The sequence below is a fragment of the Centroberyx affinis genome, unplaced genomic scaffold (assembly GCF_046629955.1).
Source record: "Centroberyx affinis isolate AG114_WGS23_722 - 3 ecotype Tasmania unplaced genomic scaffold, CSIRO-AGI_Caff_v1 ptg001273l_1, whole genome shotgun sequence".
NCBI lineage: Eukaryota > Metazoa > Chordata > Actinopteri > Beryciformes > Berycidae > Centroberyx > Centroberyx affinis.
This window is the reverse complement of record NW_027279782.1, coordinates 282,739-306,820: the sequence shown is the minus strand read 5'-3', so window position 1 is coordinate 306,820 and position 24,082 is coordinate 282,739. Positions and strand designations below refer to the sequence as shown.

General features: G+C 41.2%; 3 protein-coding genes across 3 annotated transcripts; all 3 read left to right on the top strand.

Annotated features, from left to right (window-relative positions):
- The first annotated feature begins 325 nt into the window (after positions 1–325).
- thap11 (THAP domain containing 11) lies at positions 326–4,580 on the top strand. The gene has a single exon (XM_071525213.1). It carries the CDS (start codon positions 829–831, stop codon positions 1,660–1,662), a length of 834 nt encoding a protein of 277 aa, XP_071381314.1. The 5' UTR covers positions 326–828; the 3' UTR covers positions 1,663–4,580.
- A 2,385-nt stretch (positions 4,581–6,965) lies between these two features.
- Positions 6,966–10,767, top strand: nrn1lb (neuritin 1-like b). Its single transcript, XM_071525188.1, is given in 5 exon segments — positions 6,966–7,017; positions 7,020–7,079; positions 7,082–7,150; positions 9,738–9,885; positions 10,464–10,767. Coding segments are annotated over 5 exon segments (633 nt in total).
- A 152-nt stretch (positions 10,768–10,919) lies between these two features.
- slc38a8b (solute carrier family 38 member 8b) lies at positions 10,920–19,516 on the top strand. The gene is made up of 11 exons (XM_071525218.1): positions 10,920–10,942; positions 15,509–15,719; positions 16,219–16,417; positions 17,504–17,660; positions 17,765–17,869; positions 17,978–18,035; positions 18,130–18,244; positions 18,330–18,477; positions 18,783–18,985; positions 19,189–19,243; positions 19,414–19,516. The coding sequence occupies exons 2-11, from the start codon at positions 15,531–15,533 to the stop codon at positions 19,514–19,516; spliced, it is 1,332 nt and encodes a 443-aa protein (XP_071381319.1). The 5' UTR covers positions 10,920–10,942; positions 15,509–15,530.
- The last annotated feature ends 4,566 nt before the right edge of the window (positions 19,517–24,082 follow it).

Here is a 24,082-nt window from a genome sequence, read left to right as displayed (position 1 = left end):
GCACTAAACTTTTTAGATGGACCTTGAAAATTTCTGTTTTAGATCTACTGGTGTAAATCTATCAACTTGATAGAAAAGATATTTTACTTTTACTTGACCAACATCTAAATAAGAACATTGTAAATTTGATGAATCTTTTTATTATGTGTGGCAAATATTACAGAAATAAATGTAAATGGTTGAATGAAAAGCCATTTTTGTCCTTAAAATACAAAATTCCTTTAAAATACTGCAATGAGTGGTAAAGCAAGAAAAAAACCCTTGATGTTTATGAAGCCATATGCATTTCTATTTAATTATAGGCTACATACAATGTGTACAGAGTTATTGTTTTTTGTGTTTATATTTCATAACTGCATTAAAAAGTGGGGGAAAAGGTAACTTCCGTCCATATTATCTTTAACTGAGCTCAGATTTCCGTTACCGACCAGCAGGGGCGGTAGTTCACTAACAAAAATAGGCAGGAAGGGCAAAGAATTATGGGACTTGTAGTTCCGATTGGAGGCCGTTGAGCTTGATAACATCGCGGAGAAGAACAAAACAAAACATCCACCCGCGAAAATAAAACAAAAAATTATCTCGAATTAAACAAAATGCACGCCTCGCACGATCTGTGTCAACATAAACACGAGTGGATTCAGTCCTCGTACCACGAAGAGCAGGTCGCCGTTTGTAGAAAATAAACAGGAAGTTGTAAGCATTGTGGGACGTGTAGTTCCGCTTGCAGGCCGCTGAGCTTGATAACAACGCGGAGAAGAACGAAACAAAAATAAAATAACTAAAACTTAATTAAAATAACAGATTTGCAAGCTCTGTGCTGAAATAAACATGCCTGGGTTCACCTGCTGTGTTCCTGGTTGCTATAACAACTCGCACCGGGACCGCGAGCTGCGGTTCTACACATTTCCTAAGGATACCACGCAAAGGGAGATTTGGCTAAAGAACATCTCCCGGGCCGGGGTCAGCGGCTGTTTCAGTACCTTCCAGCCCACGACGGGACACCGAGTCTGCAGCGTTCATTTCGCCGGCGGGAGGAAAACGTACAACATCCGAGTGCCGACCCTGTTCCCTCTGCGGGGAGTGAATGAACGCAAGAGCCGACGGGGCAGGGGCAGAGGCAGGAAAGTATCCGCGGCAATTCCTGCCACCGTTTCAAATCCCTCCGGTATTGTCATCACTAACGTTGTGTCCGCCGCTGCAGAAGCCGCCGAGGGCAACGCGGGCAGCGAGACGGGCGACGACAGCATCACCGTCGTGCAGATAGGCCAAAACGGCGAGTACATAGGCACGGCGCGCCTGCCCGCCCAGTCGGAGGGGACATGCTACACCGCGGCGGTCGGGAGCTCCGCCGACCCGACCGTCGACGAGTCAGTTGACACCGTGGCCATCGTCCACCAGCAGACCGTGCAGTACCTCAGCGTGACCAGCAGTCCGCTGGACCACTCGTACTCGCTGACCACCGGCACCACGTCTGCCGAGCTGCTGCGGAAACTCAACGAGCAGCGGGACATCATCGCGCTGATGGAGGTGAAGATGAAGGAGATGAAGGCGACCATCCGCCAGCTCCGTGTGACCGAGGCCAAGCTGCAGGAGGAGGTGCGCGAGCGGGACCGCCTGCTGTACGGAGCCGCCACTGCTTTTAACGTCCGGAAGAAAGTCTGATCGGTGAAACCAGCGACGACCAGTTAGAAAGACTCAAAACTTCGGGAGATGACACCCAGAAAACTGAAGACAAAAGATCAAGCCCTATTTTCTATAAACCGACGAGCGATGACAATTTATTTTCAACAGTAGAGATAGCTCATTTTTAGTAGGCCTGATGTAAAGAGTTGGCTGGCTAGTTATGTAGCTGATAGTAATAATGCCATTGCTAATCACTAGAAACATGCTCAGTCCACTTGTGGTCCCAAGTGCGCTACTGGCCTGCAACTCTACCTAGGTCAATAACTATTTTATCCATTCAAATGAGAGTCATAGTTTGCACAAAATTACAAATTATCCAGGCTTACGTTTTTATAACTGGACTGATGAGAGGACATGAAATGCCAGACATGATGTCTGCCTCCTGGATTGCTCTGTTAAGCGGCATCTGCCTGTTTCTGTGTGATTCATGTGCCTGTGTACGGTCAGATATTTCACCACACAGAAGCTCAATGACTGCATCTCAACTCTGTCCCTGAGTGTTTTATGCACAGAATGTTACATTCATTTATGAGTTTTTGAACTTGGCCTGACAGCTATGCCCTACTCTCAATTTGAAGTAAATTTCATTTTGAAATATAGCTGGTTCACGCTGAATTATTTCTCAATGCATCAAATGTGTCCTTGATGTGATGATTTCAATAGTACTACAGTAACAATAGGCTGTGTGTGAGAGGATGCTGTGGTATTGTGGCTCATCTCTCAGCGCATCTTCAATGTTAGGGGTTTACTCAGCCCATCATGGTTAAAAACTGACTGGCTAGACCGCAGTTATCTGTGACGGGCTGTTGTTTGGACTGCTGTTTTTAAGCGAGAAGAGGCAAAAATAGGGCTTTCCACTGACTTGCGCTTCAGTTGTTTACTGCAGTGAGTTGTGTAAAAAGTGACGAATTCTGCATTGTATCAAACTGAATCAAACTAATGCATCAAGAGTTGTGATGGCATCGAAACAGGAACCCACTGATCAAAACTGAATCACAATGTTTCTGTCATACAGATATTATGCACCTGTTGAGTCAAGTTACACACAAATTGGTGCTTAGGTAGTCAGTTAATAATAAGAGCACAGTGTATTTAGTCCAAGAGGGCACCTTAAACCTTAAATACCTGGGATATGATGAAAGTTATAATGAAGTGTACAACCTGCCACCTGTTAGCTGTTATCTTAGCTGTCATGTAGGGAGAGATTAGTCATGAATGAAACTGAAGGGATTGATTTGGAGACACTTAAAATTTCAACTTGAGTCTGTGAAACTGACACCAATATTGAGGTTTCAGGAAAAAGTGAGAATAGTCAAGGGGTGTACTATTGTTTATACTGATCTGCCTCACTGTTACATAGAACTACAAACTGTAATGGCTAAAATCTGTGCTGACAGCCTGATTTTCAGTTGGCAGGAGGCTCAGAACATGCCTGGGTCAGATGTTGCAACATGTTTTACACCCTCTAGATGGCAGTGGGATAAAAGCTTGAGGAGTGGAGCTTCACAGGATTTAGCTTTCATTCTATATATGGCCTAATTTACTTTATCTGTTCTGTGTTTGTGTGTCGGTAGCTTGGATGGTCATTTGCTTAATTGTACTAACATATTTTAAACATTGAAGTGTTTGATTTTATGTGATGTGAATGTCAAGGAATAATGTAGTTCTTCACGCCGAGCTTTAACAGCATAGTTTTGAACAAATATATGGTGTATGGGAATAATGTGTTTCATGAAACACAGAAAGAGGGAGAGATGGATGAATGGATAGAGCATTGGAGAGAGGGAGGATCCAGATCCTAATCTCATCTGGATTTATTTTTTTTTTTACTCCCAGCAGAGTTGCATAATGCCTTAATCCAGTGCTGTCAATCAAACTTACACAACTCGATCTTCCTTTCCCATTCTGGCGACCATTTCCCCAACAGTCTTTACATTCAGGCCCTACAGTAGCCTCACACTGTTGTCAGTTTGTCTCTCACCCTTTGAGAGTAATTATGTAACGGTTATGATGTAAAACAAAAACTAAAAGTTGTATGCAACACAGTTGTACATGGTCCCAAAATACCATCCAATAATATCAGTGTTTGGCATCAGATTAAGTATACACAGAATGACGTGTTTGATACCAAAATGAGACAGCCACCAACTGAAAAATGTGACACCTGCTCTTGTAAAAAGGTTTCTGGCCTGATATTAAAACTCACTATGGATTATTATTGAAGGTATTATTTTGCTCACAAAAGACCCTTGCCTACAAAAAGCCATAATAGGAGCCACGGAGAGCCGAGAGTCTGCGGGTTTTCACTCGAACCAAACACTACAGCAGCTGATTTCATTGATTAGCACAACTTCAACCAGAGAGGATCAACTAATCACTGAGATCTGCTGCTGTGGTATTTGGTTCGAGTGAAAACCTGCAGACTCTGCCCGCAAGTATCTTGATAGCTGTTGTACAACATTTCCTCTTTTCCCTACACAACAAATTTCACTGTGGCTGGATGAAACTCCCAACTCTCCAAAGAATCTGTTTTTTTATGAATTACGAAAAGTGTATTATTCTGTATTTTTATATTTACAAATATAACTGCCTGATGTGGTTTTGATGCTTTATTGGGCTGTAGTATCGATCCTGATTAATATAAGCTAGGCTAAAATCAATGTTAAAGCCTGAATTCAAAACTAAGGTAGGATTTTTTTTCATTTACAAAAATGTTTACAAATTAATTAAAATTAAAAAGCTAATATTTTGAGGCAATAAATATTCAACCCATTTGCAGTTATACTGCAAATAGACCTTTTTCCACAGCAGCCGTTTTGACGTGTCATAGCAGGGTAAACACAATTGTAACTAATAATGTTAATTAATGATGGTTCCATTCCATTTAGGTGTTCCAGTGCCAGGCCCTGGTGTTGTGCATGCTGGAACACCTAACTGGAATGGAACCATCATTAACGTTATTAGTTACACCTGTGTTTACCCTGCTATGACACATCAAAATGGCTGCTGTGAAAAAGGTCTGTTGAGTTAAGGTGCATCCAAATTCCCTTGAATGTCCTTGAAATATCTCTGCAACATGTTTGGAGTCCACCTGTCGCCAATTCAGTTGACTGGACTGATTTAGAGGCGAACACATTATGTCTATGTCCCACAGACGACAGTGCAGGTCAGAGGAGAAAATCAAAGTCCAAGGAACTGTCGATTCGTAGAAAGAAGTTTGAGGAGGCAGAGATCTGGGAAGGATATAAAACAATTTATTAAGTGTTGGGAGTTCACAAGAGGACAGTAGGTTCCATCATTAGGAAATGGATCAGACATGGAATTGACAAGATTTTTTCTAGAGTTGGTCAAACAACCAAACCAGGCAAGAAGGACCTTGGTTATGGAGGACCACTCTGACTGAACTGCAGAGTTTGCCAGAAGAACAACAGTCAGTGCAACACTTCAGAAATGTATATGGCAGAGTGAACAGAAGAAAGCCACAGCTGGGGAAAAAATGCACAACAACATGGAGTTTGAAAAGGCACGTGAAAGACTCTGTGGTCTGATGAAACCAAAATTAAACTCTTCAGCTGTGATGCAAAGCTCATCACACATCTCACAGCATCCCTACTGTGAGGCCTGGTGGCGGCAGCATCAGGTTGTGGGGGGCTTTTCAGCAGCAGGGACTGGGAGACTTATGTGGATAGAGGGAGCAGGGGTGACGATTTATGTTCCAACAGGACAAGGCCCCTAAGTATACAATTAAATCAATGCTGAAATGGCTTCAGAACAAGAATGTGAACATCCTTGAGTGGTCCGGCCAAAGCACAGACTTGAATCCCATTGAAAATCTATGCGATGACTTGAAGATAGCTGTTCACAGACACTCTGGGTCCAATTTGACCTTGCTTGAGCAAATCTGCAAGAAGAATGGGAGAAAATCCCCAAATCCAGATGTGCTGAGCTGGTACAGACATATCCAAGAAGACTCAAAGCTGGAATCGCTGCCAAAGATGCTTCTTCAAAGTACTGACTCGCGCAGTTTAATAGTTATCTCTTCTCATTTAAATAAATAATTTGCAAAAAAAACCCTAAAAACATGTTTTTGCTTTGTCATTGGATATTTTGTGCCAATTGTTGCCTCCAAAAATATCAATTTAATATATTTTGAATTCAGGCTGTAACACCACTACATAGATAGATACATAGATAGATCTATCTTGATGAATGCATTACTGTGTCACCCTCTCCTTCACATGCACAGACACACCAGGTAGCAGCTTCAGAAGCAGACAGATTACTCTGCAGTTAATGGTAGTTTTAAGCTGCAGATTAACAATGGGTTACCATTCCTCCTGTGTCAGTATACAGATGTGAAACAGGACTTATACTAATGCATGGAGTGTGAGCCATCTGGGGGGCGTAGCAGGGGATTTGGATGGAGAGGGGGGCGGGGGGGGGGGGGGTTGTAAGACAGCATTTCAGTGGCTCAAGCAAAGGAGGGTGTGACGTGAGATAGGGGGGAATAAGGTAAATATTTTGCGATTGGCCAGCCAAAAACAGTGGGTGTATGTTTTGTGCTCTATCTCACTCTCCCTCTGTCCATCCTCTAGTTCTTAGACTGTTAAGTATATCGATATGCACTCTAATCACCACTCTCCCACTGATTTTATGGCATAAGAGCTGAGGTTGTGACTCGCATAGATAACTCTCAGAGGACTGCTGCTCTCAGAGGGCGCTCGACTCCCAGGTGGGCTGGATTCTCTTATCCCCACTGGGACGTGATCCATCTGGCAAGAAAAATCCTCAAACATCTGATTATTTATCCTTGTACTGTGAATTGTGACAAACTCGTAGTGCAATAGTAAAACCCGGTAGCTGCAGCAGGTAGACGTGTGTGGAAATGGTAGAAACAGTGACTGGGTGTGTTTCTGCACAATCTCAATTGTACTATATGGTATGTTTTTTTTTTTATCACAAATAAATGTTCTTAATACTAAAGACCGGAAATGAGAATGCTCTAATCCAGTGTGCCATGATGTGATGCTGTCATTGGTCTGTTGCCCCCAAGCTCTCTACGGCTCGCCTTGTGCCCCTCCCTAGTGCACATGCATGTGCCTGCGTGTACACACACACACACACACACACACACACATACACACACACACACACACACACACACACAAACACAGCATCCTGTTGTGCTCTGCGTTGCATCGGTCCCTTTCACTGTTAATCCAGCCGGGGTTCTGTGCCTGTGTGCATTGCTGTACTTTTGCGGTCTGTTGAATTCTCACCGGATGACGGGACACATCACATTTTAAAAGCAACAACATACTCTATGGAATTATAGCATCACATCGTCATAACATCAGAGCCTGATTCAGAGGTGGGACTCAGTTCCACTGGACTCTGTTGAGCCGACTGAGTATGAAGTCCCATCCAGGCACCGTGACTATGCTGCTGCCTCTTGCTCTTTGCCTCAGTAAGGACGTCTTTACTCTAGAATTGATTTCTGAGTGTGTGTGTGTGTGTGTATTTGTAAGTCTTTATGAAAAAGTTTGTATATGTTGAATTTGACTGGCAAAAATGCTCTTGTGACACAGGGGAACTGTACTATTGGTTTTCTTCTTTGTGCATTTTTTTTCCTGATGTGTCTATTTCTGTACATTTGTAATTTTTGTTGAACTGGAGCCCGGTGGAAACTAAAGTAGTGGAATTTCAGCAGGTTGGTCAGAAATAACCCAAAGTAGTTAAGATGGATGATAAAGGATATTCCTTTGAGCTTGTTCTGAAATTGAGGAGGGAGAGGTTTTACAAATGCACTTAACTTAATGAAATACTCACTGTCCCTTCATGTTCTGATTGTTTGTGTGTGTGTTTGTGTGTCTGTGTGTGTGTGTGTGTGTGTGTGTGTGTGTGTGCACAACTTCATGTATGTGAGTGTGAACTCTCACTACCATCTATCAGGGAATTCCAGGATGGTTTTCCCACTGAGATTCATGGTGACAAAAGACTTTATGGCCATATACTGTACAGTATGCTAAAATTTAGAGATAGCAATCATAACGTATATAGGAAAAAACAACACTTTTTGAATGGAACCTCTGGTTTTGAGGTTTATAATAATGAGGATTATAATAAAGTTTACTTTATGTTTACCAGAATATTTCAAAACAGAATTCCAAAATATAAGATAGTAACATAAACAATAAAAATAACAGACATAAATTAAAACAGCCTTACTGAAGAATAAAAGTAGGCAAACACAAAACCAATGAAACAGGTTAAGAATAATTACATAAAGCCTGTCTTTAAAGATAGTAAACTCCTCAGCTGAATCACCTTGGTGCTCAGCCTGGACTTTGGGATGCAGCAGGATGGGATGCACTCTGGCTGACAAGGGGTTCAAAGATTTGAGGTGTAGATAGGAGCCAGGCCGAGATGAGCCTTAAAAAGAATTGGAAAAACTTCTAAAAGCTACAGGTAACCAGTGTAGAGGAGTTAAAATAGGGCTAATATTACCCAGTCATGTGTGCTTAGTCTTTGTCAGTAATCTGGTATCAGATTTCTGGACTTTGTGCAGCCATGACTTGACTGAGACAGAACAGCATTACTGCAATGTTTCTAAAACATTACTGAACCAGCTTCTTACCCTGTTGCTCAAAGTTATACATAAACAGAAAGATAATTCCTTGTTTCTTAAATTCAGGCTATAAAAGTGAGTTTTAAGAAAAGATTTAAAAGATGATTTAGATTTAGGCAGCGGAAGCTCCTCATGCAGGCTGTTCCTCAGTCTAGGAGCTGTGATGGAAAAGGCCGACTAGCTTCTAGTTTTCAGTCTTTACTTTGGAACAGTCATTCAGGACCTCAGGCTATGAACAACTGCATTTGTCCAGAGATGTGCTCAAGGCCAATATCAAGGATACCAGTTTTGCCCCAATTCAGCGGAGAGAAATGTAGGGACATCCAGTCCTTGACACCCACTAGCCTATATAGCCATGCAACACTGTCAACTCACTGGCAGGATCACCCGCAACTTTCTAATAACATCAGATCCATCCAGGGGCGTAGCTAGGAATTATGGGTCCTATGCACAGGAAGTGACTCAAAAAAACCACACCTCCACACGTGTGTTTACTGATCAGTTATCAGACACATCCCTAATTGAAATTATTGGTTTTGGGCACTAATCTGACAGTGCTAATTGGCCGTCATAACCACACTTTCATCGTCGCCCCCTGTTCAAAATCTGTTTAGGGAGGACAATTTTACTCTGCGTGGGAAAAACCTAGCCAAATCTTAATCCTGCTTGGTCCACTTTGTCTCATATAACACAACGGTTGCTGTATTATATTTTTTATTGCAGTTTTTTAGATTTTAACCAAATCCTGTTTGAAAACCAGAGCAGTGTGAAATAAAAGTATAAACTACTTATAAATATATACTTGAGGACCACAAAAGGCATTTTAGTCCAAATGCTTTAGGGGCCCTCAGCGCCCCAGGACCCCTCCAATGGAAACACAAACCGACCACCATGGGGCATGCTATGCGTGAGCTGATCAATGCATTTGGGCAGCTCACATGTGGTTTTTTAGTCTTTAAATTTGGCTACAAGGATATATAATCCCTCCAGATGAATGGAATACAACATATTTCTGTATTTGTTTGATCCATCCAAGCAGCGGGGCTAATGAGTGGTCCAGCTTTGCGGATCAGTCCTCTGACAAAAGAGATAAATAAGATACATGGCAGGAGAAAGATCAGAAAACTGTCAGCTGTAAATTGAGGATATTTTTGATAAACATGCCCATTTCATTCCACAAGATAAAATGCCCAGACCAGGGCAATTAACTGACTTGGAGCAGTAAGACTTTATTTAACTTACCCAAAATTTATGTGTACAGTAAAATTCTATTCAATAATGCATCCTTAAAGATCATATGAATGTGAAGTTGTTCATCCCAGTATACTTGTATATACATGTGTAATGTATGTATAATGTACACATACACAAACACCACATTATGTTTATTTGAGCCAGTTTTGATGAATGCATCTCTCTCGAACAGGCTTGGTCCCTGTGTGTCTGGGAGCTGCCATTCCTATGTCATGCAGTTCCATCTACAAGAGCTTTGCTCAGTGTCTGCTCACACTTGGGGACAGTTTGGTGGAAACACAAAAAGACCAGAGCACACAGGATATTGATGCAATCTGCAGGTGTGTGTCCCCCTCCTCAGCATGGTATCCATTCAGTCACATCCAGTCTCCTTTGTTACCATTTCTCTTGAATTGATAAAATCTGCTCAGCTTGTTTGGATACCATCACATACCCGTTATTGTAGCTTACTCGCTTTACTGGTTTTTCTCCCAAATTCTTTCCTGGTGCATGTGTATTAGAATAGTGGTTCTCAAACTGGGGGTTGGGACCCCCCAGGGGGTCACGAGATAATTTGGGGGAGCCGTGAGATGATTTATGGCATAGGAAAAAAACATGTAATTTTGTATATTTTTTTCAGATTTTCCTCTAATTTTTGCTATTTTCCTCATCTGATAGTCAAATGAAACAACCTGAAAAGGGAAAATCAATTCTTTGGTTAAACTGTTCACCACTCTGCTAATGCAACCTGTGACAGGGGTTGCAAGTTTTTAGGGGTTTTTAGTGGTCACAAGCCAAAAATTTTGAGAACCTCTGTGTTAGAAGAATTCCTTCAGTACTTCAGATCCATCCACACAGTTTTCCATTCATTACATTGCTCCACTTACACCGATGTATGTTCCTGTCTTGGTCCTTGAAGGTCTTGGAATGCGTTCCATGTGTGTGCCAACTCGGCGCTGGCTGGATGTCCCGGAGACGCAGCAGCGGTATGGGAGTCTCTGAGACAAGAGTCCAGGAAGACGCAGTTTTCTGGAAACCTGTATGACATGTGTGCCAGCCGCACCACCGTTGCACCCAGCACTGTGCCTGCACCGCAAAGCCCTCCCACCTCCGACCAGACCAACCAGGAGACACTGAAAGGGCGCACACACAAGCACGGCCCCGCCTTCCATGTATTACTTTTCCCAGTATGCAGCACGCTACTTGCTCTGCTCAGGATCTAGCTAGTGGATCTTAAGTACTGGAGTCAGAAAGATGACTGTTGGCTGTCAGAGTCCCGCTCCCTCAAGCCTCCAAACACACGAGGGCAAACACTCTTCAGTGTAAGGGTCATTATGATCATGTATCAAATCTAAAATAAGGACTTCAGAAACTGAAAAAAAGTGAAACATGGACAAGGTGGCGTATGTTTCAGCAGTAACTTGATCATTATCAATATATCATTTTACATGCTTTGCCCTCAAACAGGGCGACAGCTCTTTCATGTTGACAACTTGGGGATAACTTGCTTTTGTTCTGACTTGAGCACCAAAATATTTAAATCAAGCAAATTTGGTAATTGCTCAACTGTGTCACTTCCTCAGACCAACTGCCACTGTTTGAACGAATTCACGCTATTTACTAATCATTTAGTCGTACTATTTCAGGTAGTAGTGGGATGTGATTAGTGCACGGAGAGAAAAAGAACTTCCTTGTCAGAGAGATCCTTTGAGGTCCTAGCTAACATTTTCCTGAGTGCACTTGTAAAATGTTTTTTATTATTATTATTACTCCATCAGCATTATCAGATGATGTTAGGACAGCAGACAGATATGAGACACGTGTTAATGCCCGGTGTTCAGATCTGCTTGTGATCCAATCAGGTATGATGTGGAGGCAGGGTTTATTACAGGGTAGAAAAATGTGCAGGTTTCCAAAGGGAGTTTAATTCCTCACCCTGTATAACTGGTTTAGTGTGGGAAAATTAGATTTGCTGCATAATTTCATGTTAGATCACTCAGTCCAATGATGCTTCACCCTTTTTAAGCAGATATTCTCTGCTTTTTTTTTATTTTGAAGGGTTGGTTGAGGTGTCATCATCATAACATTGTACTTTTTCTGTAACATTATTTTGTCTGGTTTATCTTTGATACTGAGCACTCTGTCTCATCATCACACACTATATTTTATTCACTGGTTTTCATGTTACAACCGTGCTCATTATTTTCTGGTTTGTTTTTGGTTACTTGCGTTATTGTCATTATTGCACAGCGTTATAGAATAGCACATGCCGACTTTCTTTCAGTCTGATTTTTAACCCAACAAAAGGTTCAGTGATCAACAAAGGCTAATTAGCATTAAAAGGTATGTTGACATTCACAGAGCAGTTATTTTCCTTACATATGAACAATTTATTTTTCTTGAAGTTGGGACTGTGTGTGTGTGAGTGTGTGAGTGTGTGTGGGTGTGTGTAATCTTAATACTCTTAAGCTGTTTCATAACAGCAGGATCATGAGTAGATTAATCTCTTCTGTCTTTATTCGCCCACAGTGCACCAGGTTGCACCCCGAAAACCTTGAAAACAATCTTAGCACCCTATCCATCATTAGGAGAACATAGGGAGGAGAAATAACTGGGTGGGGGTTGATGACTGGTGGTGTGGCATGTTGCCATGTCAACATTGTCATGGACTATATGAATATTACCAGCCAACTTGCCATTAACTAAATATAAAACAAGAGGTGATTGCTTAATTTATTACAGCATGCTGGGTTTGAGAGAGAGGGCATAACTATAAAAGGAGAAAATACTGCACACTCAACAGCTACCTAACAGCTACATAAAGAAAGATTTCATGTTCATACCAAAATTTTGGTCATGTTGGTTACAATCCCATGCCCAAAACAACAAATATATTATGATTATACCTTGTGCTAGCTAACCTCTGGCATCACAAAATTATCATCTGATAACCATTTGACTCAGTCCCATTTAAATCTGCGCAACATTAAAACATGCATTAATACTCATACATGTACTTTAATACAAGATACACACAAACCGTGATATTTGTAAAAACCCACATATATACTTAAATACACACGAGACTATGATACTGTAAAAGCATCAATCAAAAGGACATCATCAATACAGAACATTCAAAGATAATGCCATAAAAATCCTATTCCTATTTTTCTTTTAATGTGTGGTATTTTTTCCTTTTCTTTCAGCTGTCACTAAAACCACAGATTATGACACAGTGCTGTTTGATCTGCTGTTTAGTACTTTTATTTAAAAATTCAAGGCCCTCTCACTTACAGTCAATCCATTTTTGGCTTGTAATGTAACCAACAGGTGTGAAATTTCACTAGTTTTATGACTGATTTGGAGTGCTGTTTCAGACACCTCACAGCTTTAGGTTTATTCAATTTACTCCAGTTGCATTGTGCCCACTGTGTATGGTTGTGGTACCTGATTCCAGTCTTGATCTGAAGTCCGACAGACTGCACTTCTAAAGTCTTGGTCTATTTTTGTGTTAGATGGTGTATTTCTACCCAACACCAATGTAAATAATCATAAAGAATTATGTGTAAATTACAAGAGACACTCTTTTTATTGTTCTTTCTGCATAATGCATTTGTTCTGTACACAAAATAAACTGCAGATTGTAATTTTCATTAAAATATTTCTGAAAGACTACATTAGTGTTGCCCTCCAATAAGATTCTACTTTGTCCAGTATTGCTCTGGATGTGGACTCAATTCCCCTTTTGTCTTGTAACTGAACTCTGTATGTTTTAGGATGTCACACTGACTTACTGCATATAGAAGTGATTAGCATTTTTCGTGCATTTCTCTTTAAAAGGGAAATCCAGGGACATTTCCGGAGACGGTGCATGCCTAGGATAAGCCACCAAATCTTTGAACTATCCTCAGAACACCTTGGGGTGTCTGCTCACTCTAATCCCTCTGTGTCCTGCATTTCACTTGAGAAAATCTGCAACCACATCGTCATGAAATCTTTTTAGGTGTCCGAAAGCCCTCGCATTCTGCATCCAGCTGTTGAAATGTTTAAGATATAGGTAACAAGAAGCCATTTTTAAGGAAAATGTTCCAAATTGTGCCATATGAATACGCAGTCATACGACGTTTTCAACGGCCTTTACAAAATAAGAGAAGGCTACATCTTCTGATTGCTTATGTAACAGCGGATGCCAGCAGCTGATTTCCAGTTAGATCTGTGGCTTTCTTTTGGTTATTGAAAAATGAAACTCCTAGGAAAATCATACTACCTGCTAGTCAGCCAGTGGCCAGTGGCACATTCAACTCCCTAACAGACTAATCATCACTATGACAACAGTAAATAACCCTATAAACTCTTATGATTAATGAATAATTAGATACATAAATAAGAAAATAATAAAAAATAACTGCCACCCTCAGATTTAGCTTAGATTTATTATTTATCTAACATATATGAGCAGTGGCATGATGCCCATTTACTGGCCCCGACTGATTTCTTTATTATTTTATTATTTATTATCAACGATCATTTAGTAGAGCTGTCACGTTACATTGCTGAGCAAATGTTGAAAGTATAGGATGAAAAGTTTATCCATAGTTTGACGTTCCTGATGTGAATGAAAGAAGAAGACAGCTTTCAGCCGGCAGTTAACTAGCTGGCTTATGGCTGTAGCTTAATTGTCACCAGAAACAGGCCAGTTAGGTATTATCACATTAGCTAGCACATGAGCCTTTAGCAGAGACAGACAAACTCTTCTTGTAAAGCAGACAGCAGGCTAGCTACAGTAGCAAGAAGCTGAACTGACCAGCAAATCCTATAATATTACTATATTTGCCAAAATAAACAATAAAGCCTTGACATTATTTGGCCAGAAAACAGAATTTACTTTACCTGCTTGCTGCTTCTGCAATTCACTTCATGCTGTTTTTTTTTCTTTTTTCATGTCCAGAGGAACATTATTGACCTTATTCACACAGCGGCCATTTTGATAACTCGTGGTGGAAACTCTAGGAGAGCGAGTCCTACAGCCCCTGTTGTGTACCAAGATGCACTGCATTCATACATTTATCATTTCAATGATTTCCTACCGAAAAACATTAGAAACAAATGGATCTCAAGAATTCGGAGGATATTGGCTCACATTTTTATATTTTGGCCCATTATCGCTAACTAACAGAGCCTAGGCAGCTAGCTAGCTACTAAGCTAGCAAACTAACGTCCCTGCTTAATTTAAACACTTGTTGAGGTGGTTGTTCCAAATTTCGAGATAATTTGAATTCTGACTTTATTCGCAGAACTATGAGATTAATCCTTATTTCACATAGCCCCAAACCTTCTGCATTTCTTTCTCAATGGATGTAAGACAAATTTCTGTGTAGACCAACAGTAAAGTATAATCTTATCTTATATTACTTATCAAATGTAAAAAGTGAAGATCAACTCTGCAGTGTGACCAAACTGCAGATCAAGCATGGAAACATAGCAGGTGCCCTTTCTCCTCTTCCCTGGTTTATCAGCAGCTGACCTCTGGTTTATCCCAAAGCGTGACTCAAGAGCTGCCAGTAATAATGTTGAAAGTTGCACAGCAGAATAGACACACACACACACACACACACACACACACCATCACATGATGCAAACATACTCACGTTAGTGACAAATGTTTCACCTCTGAGTGAAATGTTAAATGGCCTGAATGTCTAATTAGACCGCTACGAGACGTGTGCTCGCGCGTGCGTTTGTGCGTGTGTGTGTGTGTGTGAGTGTTAGAGGACTAGGCTATATATTTGCAACGTACTACCGACAACGTTTGCTTCTAGAGACACACAGAAGATAAACCAACGATTTTGGAAAGGTAGGTCGGCTCAGGAAGTTGTTCGCTTCACAAACCGTGAAACGTTTCAAGTCTGTCTCTGAGCTGGTTCCATATGTCAGGGCTCCTGGACGGGTGAGACGAGTGAGTTGTTGCTGAAGACCCTCAGGCATGGAGGAACTCGCCCGGGAGAGCATCAGCCTGCTGGCCAGGTCTGCGTCCCATGCCGACCCGCCCCGGCTCGGCTCGTTCGGCGCGGTGTTCATCATGCTGAAGTCCGCTCTGGGAGCCGGACTGCTCAACTTCCCCTGGGCCTTTGAGAAAGCCGGTGGAGTGAACACTGCCATCAGTGTGGAGATGGTAGGTGGAGGATACGCTGATTGGGCTTCATGAAGTATAAATAGCATTTTTAATTTAGTTTTAAAAGAATGGAAGATCAGACTGTAATAGACCAACACTGTCCTGCATGAACAGCCTACATTCTGCATATTTTTTTCATGGAATAATTGGAAACTAGAAGCTTTAATTTGGTAGTGACCTGGCTAAAAATGCCATTACAAATGTGTTTCTACTTGGGAGGTGTTTGGGGAGGGGGTCATTAGTTAGAAATGAGTGAGTGTGTGTGCATAGTACAGACCCAAACAGGGACCCACTACTTTTCTCTCTCCTTGGTGTGAAAGAGGGACATCTTTTCACAGGAGGGCTCTAATGAAGGGCCCAGTTTAGGTGAGGATCTGGACTGTCAGCATTGCAAAAAGTTTGTGTGTGTGTGTGTGTGCGTGCCTGTATCTGCTTCTTTTCCTGTCTTCCCTGCCTGGTCTGTGAATGAAGATTAAGGTTCATTCCTCTGTGCCCCCAGGTATCGCTGGTGTTCCTGATCAGCGGTTTGGTCATCCTCGGCTATGCCTCGTCCGTCAGCAGGCAGAACACCTATCAGGACGTGGTGCGGGAGGTGTGTGGGCAGGCCGTGGGCCAGCTCTGCGAGGTCTGCTTCTGCTTCAACCTCTTCATGATATGTGTTGCCTTCCTGGTGGTGGTACAGGACCAGCTGGAGAAATGTGAGTCCTGAGTGAAAACACAACTATTAATTCACGCCCTTTTCATGACGCTGCGTTCATCATTATTTACTAAGGACCATCTGGATATACCTGAAGTTGACAGGCTCCTGCTTAGACATTATTAGTTTTATATGAGTCTGTCTCTGTGCATTCGGTATGTTGAAAATTTGGTATTCCAAGTGCCAGAATGAACTGGGACAGTAATCTGGGCTGTTGTTTAATTCAGTCCACAGTCAGAATCTCCATTCACAGTGTTTGTAGTGTGTATTTAAATTTGCATTGTGATGAAACTCCTCCTGTAAGTGTGTTGGGCACATTGGCTGCTACATATCTCTGCTATTGTCAAATATTACTTGATGGAGAATCACACAGCCATAATAACTCCAGAGCCCAGCCAAGGGTCAGTAACAGAGTTAGGATGGATGTGTATATGTATTGATAATTGGCTTCTGTAAGAGGTACATTAGCGTTAGTAAGTTTGTGAGCAAGTTCGTGAGCAGCTGTTTCACATAGCAAAAATTAGTCTCTCAGACCACAAATCATCTGCCCTTTAATTTTCATCCTAGCCAGTATTAGTGTAAATATGTGACTCATTTTTCCTTTGTCATTTTGTCCATCTGAAATCCTCTAAATCCCTTTAATGTTTTTGTTCTGTTCCAATTTTAAACCCTGCATTTAATTGGATTTCCAAACACACTAAAAAAAACCAAAACAAAAAAACAGAAAGGCAGCATGGAGCAGACGGGCTTGGAGGACTGAGTGATATCTATTAGGATGACATTACTTTACAGACATACACAGAAATGTTCTGTTTGTTTGTTGTTCCTTATGTTCATCTGCCAACATCACACCATTCATTATAGAGCCATGATAATCAAGGACCAGGCTGTTTAGCAGGACTGTAGAATGAAAATGAATCCTGTATAAATCTAGAAAGGCTTTGGTGAGCGTACAGGATGCTTCTGATTGCTTTGGTTTGTGTGTTGTTGGGTCTGAATCCTGATGTCTGAATGATACAACAGGACACATAATGTTGGTTATTGTTGTCTATGACTTAGACTCCTATCATCTCTTGTGCCTCTCCAGTGTGTATATCGTTATATGAGACGGTGACTGGGTCCTGTGAGGGAGAAATGCCGTATCACTGGTACACTGATCAACGGTTTGCCCTTTTCATCATGTGCCTCGTGTTCATCCTACCTCTGTCCATCCCCAAAGAAATCGGTATCCAGAAATACACAAGGTACACGACACGTCCACAACACATGTGGTCAGACTGGCATTATGCTGTGTTTAATCATGCATTTAAATTTACAGTGTGATTAACCTCTTTTCTCCTCATGTCAGTGTGTTGGGCACGCTGGCGGCTACATATCTCTGTGTGGCAGTGATCGTCAAATATTACTTGATGGAGAACCACACAGTGATAATAACTCCAGAGCATAGCCAAGGGTCAGTAACAGAGTCAGGAATAGATGTGTGTATTGATCATTTGCTACTTACATTATGCAACTGTTGTAGTATGTGCATTAGTAATTCTCTGTGTTCTGTGATTTCCAGTGTAAGTTCATGGGCATCGATGTTCAGCGTTGTACCAACCATCTGTTTTGGCTTCCAGGTAGGACTGTCTTTTAGCTGTTTTTCAGTCAAAAAGCAGTCAGTACATCAGTTGTTGCTTGTGTGTTAATATGTGTGTATGTGTGGGTTTGCAGTGCCATGAAGCCTGTATAGCAATCTACAGCAGCATGGAGAATAAGAAGCTCTCCCACTGGGTGATCATCTCGGTCATCTCCATGTTTTTCTGTTTGCTCATCTATACTCTTACTGGTGAGCTGACCCCCTAAATATCAACTTCATTACATTGTACACTTAACTGAAAGCTGCTGCTCACACCCCCCCTCTCCTCTGTCAGGTGTTTATGGCTTCTTGACGTTTGGGCGTGCTGTTGCCTCAGATATTCTGATGTCATATCCAGGAGATGATGTGGTCATGATCATTGCCAGACTGCTTTTTGGAATATCAATCGTTACCATCTATCCTATCATTCTGCTTCTGGGCAGGTAAGCCCCGCTCTGGACAGGTTAAGTTTAAGGTATCTGCCTACCTTCAATAAAGCAAAGCAGATGTTAGCGTGGTTCTCACTGAGTTGAGTTGTTTTGTATCAATAAGTGAGTTCATGTGTGTTTATCTGTAACAACTTTATTTTTAAAGATTTATTTTAGGCATTTTATGCTTTATTGATAGAGACAGTGTTGACAGTCCCGGGTCGCTACGGGAAGGACTGAGCTTTATGGTACGCGCTCTACTCCCATCTGTAACATCTTATGTATGTATGTTTGATTCTGTCTCTGTGTACCTGAAACAGATCTGTGATCCTGGACCTGGTGCTGCGCATCCGCAGACGTCGACGGGGCGTCGTCACACACTCGTTTGAGAGCCGCTGCAGAGCGGTTCTGACTGTGATCTGGATCACCATCACTCTGCTCATTGCCATGTTCGTCCCCGACATGAGTGAGGTCATCAGTGTCATAGGAGGAATCAGTGCCTTCTTCATCTTTATCTTTCCTGGTATGAAAAGGAATGTTGACTTAAATATTTGTGTGTTTGTGTGTGTGTGTGTGTACATGGCGACACACTTGACTCAAAGCTGACTTATGGGATTAAACACTGACAATTTGGTGGGTGTGTGCATGTGTGTGTGTGTGTGTGTGTGTGCGTGTGTGTGTGCGTGTGTGTGCGTGTGTGTGTGCGTGTGCGTGTGCGTCTTGCAGGTCTTTGCTTGGTGTTCACAATGCAACAAGCAGAATCTGTGTCTCCAAGAGTCAGGTGAGTGCATAGTGTCCCAGTGCAGATATAGTTCAGAATAATAAATCTAATGTAGAATATTTATATTGTAGGCTAAGAAGTTGAGGGTGAAAGTTCTCTATATTGATCTATGTTTTGATGTCCAACTCTGCACCCCCACCCCCCACCCCGATTCCCCTCTGTTTTTGCAGGCTGGTGTTAACAGTGTGGGGTGTCATAACTATCGTGGTTGGAGCCTTCATCTTTGGACAAAGTACAACCATTGCTGTCATGGAGCTTTTCCGCAAGTTCTGAGTGTCATCATCAGTGTCACGATCACCACTATCTGCAGCAGCAGCCTCACTGTGACTTCAGAAGGGTTTTGTGATGCTCATCTCTTTTGCACAAATGAGCTGTTTGTAAAATAGGTTTTTAGTTATGTGTTTATGTGTTTATATCCTTAGCCACAAGGGTCTTCCATGGTCTGGATCTAAAATTGATTTAGTATGTGGGATTGTAATATTTTCATGTATGTGATGCAGAAATATTTGATTGAAATAGTTTCTTGGTTGAGAATCATATAAAGGAAAAGAAAAGAATGGCCACAGTTTTGAATTATTCAGTGTGTATAGAGAAAAACTGATTAGCAAATTTTTGTTTGAATAGATCTATTTATGTTTTATTAATTTATTTGCCTTTTCAGGACATGTTTTAAATGAGAAATTACCAAAAGTATTTTTTCTGAGTCTTCATTTGTGTTTCCAGAGCAGTGCCAGGGGGCAGTGTTGCACCATAAAGGCACATGGCCACATTATTTATTTATTTACTAATTCATGCATTTATTTATTTATATGGAAGCGTATATTGGTCTGCAACGCAGATAAGGGAAGAACCAGTTTTTTATCATTGTCCCTTTGGCCATTTTGACATGTAGAGTGTCATGTCTAGGTCAACTAAGCGGAACAATATTCTTTTGCAATGTACTTAGATGGATTTAGTGTCCTTAAAATGCATATCACCTCCTCACAGGGGTTAAAATTGAGTGAATAAATATTTAAAAAATTGCTTTTTTCCCTGACATGATACACAGTTTTTATCCTTCCTCTCCTTTTTACCTTCCCCTTTTCCACTGACCTCCCCATGGCCCAGATCATATGAGTGATAGGCCTATAAATCTGTAGGTTTGACCGCACACTCACAGAGTGACGGCTGAGATATGCTGGATATCACTGTTTATCGTTTATTGGCATCAAGCTTAAAGGAGTTATGGCAGGTGTGTGTGTGTGTGTGTGTGCTCATACATGTGTGTTAATTTGAGAGTGAGTTATGATACACAGTAAATCTAGAAAATGAGGGATATATATATGCATAGAAAGGCCAACTTAAGAACAACATATCAACCATGCATGCTGACTTCATAGAAATGGAGGCCTATATACTTGCACTTTCTTTATCTTTCTGAAACACACGCACGCACCCATGCACACACACACACACACACACACACACACACACACACACACTACAGTGAACACATTAGCAAACCTCATTCAAAAAGAAAACAAACACATACTGGTTCCTTATTACTGCTTCAGTTATGTAATAGATCTTTTCATCTTGTGCAAAAGCAGCACAACTATCCTTAGGGAAAACCTCAGACAGAGCTACTCAGTCAACCTACTTGCATTTAGATCGCGGGGCTTAATTTCAATCTGTTAACCAAGAGAAATACTGCATGAATGTTAAGAGTGTTCCTGGGAAATCAGTCAAACACAAACCACAAACTCCATCCTGAATCCTTCCTCCTGCCTGCAGTCCTGTGCTCTGTAGCCACTAAGAGCTTGGCACTTGCTCCTCTGGCAGCTCACCACTGCTTAACCCAGTCTAGACTTTTCTGCCTCCAACTTCCCTGCAGAATCCCTCCTCATCAGCTCTAGTTCCAACAGAATAAAAAACAAAAACACTACAAAACACCCCTCCCCCCGTCTCTGTGCTCTGCACTAGATTATGCTTTCAGTTTCCCTGACTTCTAAAAACCCTGGACCTTTTCCAGTCCCCATTATTATGCTGTCCCTTGTAGCAACTATATATTTTTTTAATTAAAAGACTACTTGTAATGTAGGCTTCTTGCAGTGGTAATGATTTGTGGCGACTTATTCTTCTTAAGCACTAAATTGCTCTTGATAAGAGTGTCAGCAAAATGCCTGAATGAAACTGGAGTGGCTGCATATTATTTCCATTACCTTATAGTGTGTGATGTAGTGTATGTGTGTGTGCGTGTGCATGCCTGTGTGTGTGTATGTGTGTGCATGTGTGTCTATGTGTGTACATGTGTGATATGTGTGTATGCAAGTGTGTATGTGTGTGATTTTTCTGACTGCCAATGTCGTATTGATTAAAATCTGCATGTTAAGTTCTTTTGTGTTCAGAAAGAAAAAAATCCCCCTTTTGCTCCAGTTTAATTTGCTGATAATTGGAATAGTCGTATGATGATAGTGTCAGTGTAATTATGTGATTATATTTTTTTCCCAGTGCAAATAAGTAGAGGGATATTACCGTATCCCTGCTGTGATTAAGAGTGTGTGAGGCTATGTAAGACATGCTTTTGTGCATGTATGTGTATGACCTTGTTTTCCTGGCATCATCCTTCCTTGCATCATATAATCATCAGGCTGAGATCATCATTATGGAGATAAAGAGCGTCCATCACTGCTCAGCTCAACCTTTATGGAAGTGCTGACAGGAGATCTTGACCCCCTGCCTGAACTTGGGGCCATAATCGCTGCAATGGCAATGAGCTCAGGTGAAGGAGAGGCCTCTGTCACCTTGTCTGTGTGTGTGTGTGTGTGTGTGTGTGTTGGTGTGTGAATTAGCAGATCAATAGGATGATACTAAATCCCATTTCCTATTACGCCACTAAAAGAATATTCATCTTTTTCCTGGCCACTAACAATGTCTCCACTGCACCAGTTTATATGTATTTATTTATGAATGTATTTATTTACTTTAATTACTTTAAATAATATATTCATTTAAAAATCTGTGGTGATCTCCATTACTAAAGCGTGATACGAAATTTGCTTTAGCAAGCAAAGTTAATTTAATTTGATTAAGTAGAAGTGCCATGTTTTTGTAAAGTGTAAGTGTAAATAACTTTAAATCTTGTTAATAAATGCAGAATCCATCTGATGACCATAAAACAGAGCAGGCCGCTCAAACCCTGGAGGCAAAAACATACAAACCAATCGTGAGACAAATTGTGAGACTGTGCTGTTGGCAATTCAAACCTAACATAAACAAGGCATTTGTCACATCTACCAAATAAAAAGCCCTGACAAGGGACACAGGAATGTGAACAACAAAGAAGAGAACAGAACAACAACGGAAAGGCTACATATTAAATTTGTCCTTCCTGTCTTGTGCAATTTGGCTCCATGTACCAGCGCTCCTTTACTCCCCGTCCAATTCCAGCTCCATGGTCACAACTGCAGTATTCTCATCTTTTGGCTGAAAATTGCACCCTGATAAAAATGTTATAGTCATAATTCCTCCCAAACTTTAGAAAATATGGACCACAGGGAAAGTCCAGAAAAGCGAGGCTGATTATTTGACTCTTGGCTTTTATCCTTTTTTTTTTTAAATCACAAACTTTAGATCAGCTATACTGTGTGCTAAAATGTTTGCATTTAATACTCTAACTTGTAAAAATATTACTGATCTGTAACAAAAACAGAGGCTACAAATCCTGTGAAAAAGGTTGAGAATCACTGGGCTAGAGCGCATACCATGTACCTGTGACATCCTGGGTTTGAATCTAGCCTGAGACCTTCTCTCTATCATTTATCAAATAACGGCAGAAATACCAATATCAATATTTGCAGTTTGCAGTTTGTCCACTGTGTGAGAAACAGGAGAAATGTGCACAGGTGGGAAGTGCTTCTGCCCTTTTTGCTCAACTTACTAAAAGGCTCTTCAGATCAAGCCCACATTCACACCTGAAGCGAGAGCTGAGACTCTGAATCTGGAGGCCATGTCTATAATGTGTAATCTTTTTGTTTGCTGATCACAGCTGAGGATGGCTATTGTCTTACGGGACATCTTACAAGGACAACGTCACCTACTTGGTGCAGATGCTGGAGGGAGGAGAGGTCGCCCTTTAGAAGTAATGCACCAGACAGAACATGCGGCATTTTTCATAGTCAAAGCTGACCTGTAAAACCCCAATCTTTCTAAAATAAATAGTGATAGATGCATTTTATTTCAATATCGTTAACTCAATAAAAATTTAAATCCATTTTTTACATGGTACTACAAACCTTCAAAACAGAATTCCCTTAAAAATCCAGCTTTTAACCATCAAAATCAAGAGTTCATTCATTTTTAATAGACCCGAAGCGATTTGTCATTTAATTTGAAACTGAAATAATGATTGCAGTCTGGTGTGTGGTGCAGGGTTTGCTAACCTCGCAGGTTCCATTAACTGCAACACAGTTAAAATGAGCATATAAATGTGTCCAGAGAAAGTTGTGTGGTTAAGCCCCTTGCCTCTTGATCTACATGTTTGATGCATTTTTGCAAAAAAATGGACTATCAGAGCTTCCCAGCATAGACCACTCATATTATACTGTAACATTCATTTGGAGGAGGTTGGATTACCAGCGGTAAAGCCTGACTTGGCATCAGGTTCTTCTTTCTTAGGCAGAATTATCAAAATTAACCTCATCAGTATTTTTGCAGAACTCACTTTCCTGGAATAATGTCAAAACGCATGTCTGACACAAGTGCAGCAACATTTCTGTCACTGTGATAGATGAGAAATTGGCTTTGGAAAGCTATATAAGTGCACTTTGGAGGCATTAGGACCTGTTAGGTATGACAGAG